We start from the raw sequence: 4,688 nt of genomic DNA, 5'->3' as shown, positions 1-4,688 counted from the left end.
TTACAGTATGACTAGAGAATGTAACTTTTATAATATTTTCATATTATTAAGAATTATAAACCAACTCAGATATATGTCTGTGCTGGGAAAACACCCAGTTTATTTATATAATGCATGCATAAGACAATATAATGAAAATGCAGAAATCAAGACTAAACCAAAACTAGAACTCATTGATGTGTCATTACAGGACAGTGTCCATGGCCACAAAATAAACAGTCGATCACTGTAGATTTACAGAAGGACAACCATGCAACTACAAGGACCATGGGAAGAAACCTAACTAAGGACAACCATGCAACTACAAGGACCATGGGAAGAAACCTAACTATGAAAAACTACAACTCTAATTATAATCATTCAAATATTAGTATTAAATATGTGATTCCGTAATGAGAAACATATGGCAATTCATCTGTCATATGCCAACAGCACTAAAGAAAATGATAGTCTGTTAAAAGGATTTTGTTCTTTACTTGTATTTTATACTTGAAGGTGTAATTATGCAGATATTTCAAATTGAACACTATAGCTGAAAAGTTGGAGCAGTTTGTATTGTTTGAAATGTTTCTTCTCTTTTAATTAAGTTTGTCTTATGGCAGTGGGGTGTTGGTACAAGAGCATGTTAGTAGTGTAGAATTTTACTAGATGTTCATAATGGTAACGCAGAGGCTGTTGGGTTCTTAAAACTCTTTATTGAATAATTCAATACACCCCTAGCGCTCTCTCTAAACTAATCAATCCCCAAGTCCCTCAGGCATAGCCAGTCAAATACTACTGAATTAACACTAGGAGTATATTAATTACCATACTAAACATTTCCAGTAATAATTCTTACAGTAGTTACAGCATCCTCAAGAGTGATGATTGTTTAATTAACTGGTAGCTTATAATTTGCACTATAGATAAAGTCTCGGTGGATATATTACAACAATAACTGCAAAATAGAAACATGATATTACAGAAACACTCCCATTTCACTGAACTAATTGTCGTCATGTCGCAAAGGAAAGGCTATCTCTTCCACTGTATGTTCTAAATATTTTCCAACACAGCATTCTATGCAATGGGCTTAGAAAGCACAAGGAAAGGCTTTATTGATTGAACTGTGTGGAGAGTTCAGCCTTGCTAAATACATTGTAATTTTTTTGTTGTTGTTATTGGCAACAGTTTGTAGAGCAGTTTCAGGGAAGAATTGGGGGGGGGGGGGGGGGGAATATTTCTTGCAACTGGCCTTGCAAATCTGTTTTGAATAGCTGCCCCAATGTTTTAGTCTGCCTGAAAAATACTGCTACCTTTGTAAGGCCTTATAAACAATTAAATTTTTTCTTCAGTTTTAGAGAATACATAATTAGGTTTAGGAGAGTTGAAATGTTAGCTGACAATGAATTATTTAAAATTCTAGTATTTGAATGAATACTAGATGCATTATACTTCAATGATATTGGCAGATAATGTATTGTTACCTAGATTAATTACTAGCCCAGCTATACCTATTGCAATGTTTTGTGGTTATGGTGTCATGGTCAATGCTCAATACATTTGGCATCACTGGCAGCAATAAAGGCACTTACTGGTGATTAACCAATGGTAAAACATATTGGAGGGAGGTGATTTGCACGGTTGTGTGGTCGAGACTGTTTGATTTAATGTTTTTCTTTTCCTCTGTCAATCTACATGTATTTACATCAGACAACGTTTTCTAAAAACTATTTACACCAGCTGAGATGTGAAATGTTGGTCTGTTGGTAAAAAGCAGCAGGTACAGGTTCCAGGCCCAGCAGCTGTGAAGCAGTGCAGTCAGCACATGGGAGGGGCACACATGCATGACATGCTTGTAGAGCTCTACAGGATTAACTTCATATTGTTAACAGGTGTGTAGTCAGTGCACAGCTCGGAATAAATCACATGCCCCAACTTGCAGTGTTTGTGCTTTTGTAATTTTATGAATTGCTTAATATTCTGAGCCTTAGAAGTAAATGTGGGCTGGAAAGGGTTACATGTGAGGTACATGTTTTAAATGTTGATGCAGTTTTTAACAATGCAAATATTACAAAAAGGTGATGTGTTAATGGTATTGTTTTCCATAGCAGTGTCAAAAATAAACTGCTTGCTGCCTCAAGAAACTGGTACAATAAAAATGAGTTCAATTCATCAAATATTCACACAATTGTATTTTTAATATTACACATATACAGGTCTACCAAGTTTCATAAATTGCATTATTACATCAATTGTTAAAATAAGAAGTTTTATAGCTCAAGTAATTCAAGCAATTGGAAGTAACTATTCACACAAGTTTAATATAATATTACTGTCAGATGTTTACAATATTGGTGAAAGGAACATTGATTCAATTGAATACAATTAAGTGGGTCGCTGTTTAATAAAAACATTGTAGTTTGATCCAAGAACTGTTACACTCACAAGTCATCTCAGTATTACAGCCAATTCAAGACACACACAGATTTCTACAATATGTTATACTTTAAAGAATTGAACTTCTAATATTTCCTTTCTGTAAATATTTCACAGTTTCAACTTGCTTCACACATGGAGTAAATTGCAATAAAAATAGATGTGTCTGTTAAAATATATTGTAAAATGTAGAAGCTTCAGCGAACATGACTAAGACCCAAGGCAATAAAAACTAACACAACAGGTTATCATCTCACAAATCATCACTCATTCCAGTTACTGGATGTGAAGAACAAGTAAAGAAAAGAAGAATTACACAAGAACATCTGCAGTAGGGACATTTTATCCATTAACATTTTACAGTATATACCTAAGTTTTTACATATATTGTAATATACAGTAATATGACACACTCATTAGGTGTAAAGTTATGCCCTATTAATATCAACTTTTTACCTGGAAAATCTTGTTTCTTTTAAACAACTTTTTAATCGATTGCATTATTTCCTCTGTTTTCAGAGTGTAAATAATGGGGTTCAAGAGGGGTGGAATGGTAGCAGACAATGAATTATTTAAGATTCTAGCATTGGGATGAATACCAGAGACCATTGCTGCTATATACGTCACTAATATTGGTATAAACAATATTGCTACCAAAATTAAATGGGAGGTACATGTTTTAAGAGCTTTTCTTTTGTCCTCTCTAGATGTCATTTTATAAAGTTCAAATAGAATGCATGCATATGACAATATAATGATGAGCATTGGTAAAATTAAAAATAATGCAATCAAGACTACAGCAAAAATATAATTGGTTGATGTGTCATTACAGGCCAGTTTGTAAACAGGTCCATGGTCACAAAAATAACTGTCAATCACTGTAGAGTTACAGAAGGACAGCCGTGAAACTAAAAGGACCAGGACAAGAAACAAAACTGAGAGAATTACCCAAATTACAACTATAATTATAATCATTGTAGTATTTGTATTAATTGTGTGATAATGCAATGGGAAACATATGGCAATTACTCTGTCATATGCCAACAGCACAAGAGAAAGTGACTGCAATCCATTAAAGAAATGCACAAAAAACATATTAGCAAGGCAGGCCTCGAACACAATAAACTGGGAGTTGAAAATGAATGTTTTAATTAGATTTGGGATTACCGCTGTACTACAACAGGTATCAACTACAGCTAAATGAAAAACAGCAACATATTTGGGGTTATGTAAACTTTGTTCTACACATATTATTAGCATTAGAAATGCATTGGCTAATATTGTTAAAACATAAACAACAGACAAGAAAATAAAATAATAGTTTGCATACAACATATTAGAAAACCCATTAATATAAAACAGTGGTCTACCAGAGGTAACATTCACAGACATTGTTGTTGAATTGGGAGACATTGCAGAGAGTCAAAGATTCTTGAGTACCAGTATCTTCTCTTGGTCACCTAAAAATAAGAAAATGATTAGGAAGAAGCTGTTTCATTTCCAGACTATTAACAATACACTAATGAAGTGATGAACAAATAGAAGCCCACATGTATGACTACTTAAATATGTATATATTACAAGATTTATTGTAATGGTATCGACTGCATTTCAAGGAAAAGTATCAGAACTTTTAAAGGAACATTAGAAAATGGATCAGAGATTTCCTTTAACCTGATTGGTCAATATGAGAGCTTTAATCTCTGGTAAAGGACTGTGAATGTTATCTTTCAAACTATGTTTAATCTCTGTTCCAAATCAAACTGCCAGCAAATATGTAAATACAGTATTCGTGTATTTTACCTTTTTTATGCTTGAAGAAAAAAAAAAACCTTTGTTCTTGTACGCACCCTCTGAATGGTGTCTGTCAATGTAGACTGGCCTCTATGTTCAATCTATCTTTTTAAATTTAGTATAGCAAATAAATAACAATTAAGAAAATTGAGAATTGTGTTTCAATGACAAGTTGAAGAATTCCAACAATTGGATGCAGTCTGATTACTTTCAGCAACTTTATTTCAGCATATCACAGTAACAACACAGGACGGTGCTCTCTTCTCTAACAAAGCCAGGAAGGAGGCTTTGAATAAACTTAATGAACACACTGTGAACAAGTTCTTGAACAAACAGCGTGATCAGCATTAACACGCAGACTACTTGATATTTTTAATATAATAAATGTTCTGACCTAATGGTAACCTAAATACTGAAACTTACACACATATACGAACCTGCACTCAAAACCTAATAAAAAAAAAAAATATGTTAGC

At 33.3% G+C, this 4,688-nt stretch overlaps 1 protein-coding gene across 1 annotated transcript; it reads right to left on the bottom strand.

Moving 5' to 3' along the window:
• Nucleotides 1–2,248: 2,248 nt before the first annotated feature.
• On the bottom strand, nucleotides 2,249–3,865 carry LOC117406175 (olfactory receptor 1-like). The gene has a single exon (XM_034010079.3). The coding sequence runs from the start codon at nucleotides 3,829–3,831 to the stop codon at nucleotides 2,863–2,865; it is 969 nt and encodes a 322-aa protein (XP_033865970.3). The 5' UTR covers nucleotides 3,832–3,865; the 3' UTR covers nucleotides 2,249–2,862.
• Nucleotides 3,866–4,688: the final 823 nt, after the last annotated feature.

This window comes from Acipenser ruthenus, chromosome 9 (assembly GCF_902713425.1).
Source record: "Acipenser ruthenus chromosome 9, fAciRut3.2 maternal haplotype, whole genome shotgun sequence".
NCBI classification, from domain to species: Eukaryota; Metazoa; Chordata; class Actinopteri; order Acipenseriformes; family Acipenseridae; genus Acipenser; species Acipenser ruthenus.
Note: the sequence above shows the minus strand (reverse complement) of the source record. Positions and strands in the feature narration are given on the sequence as shown.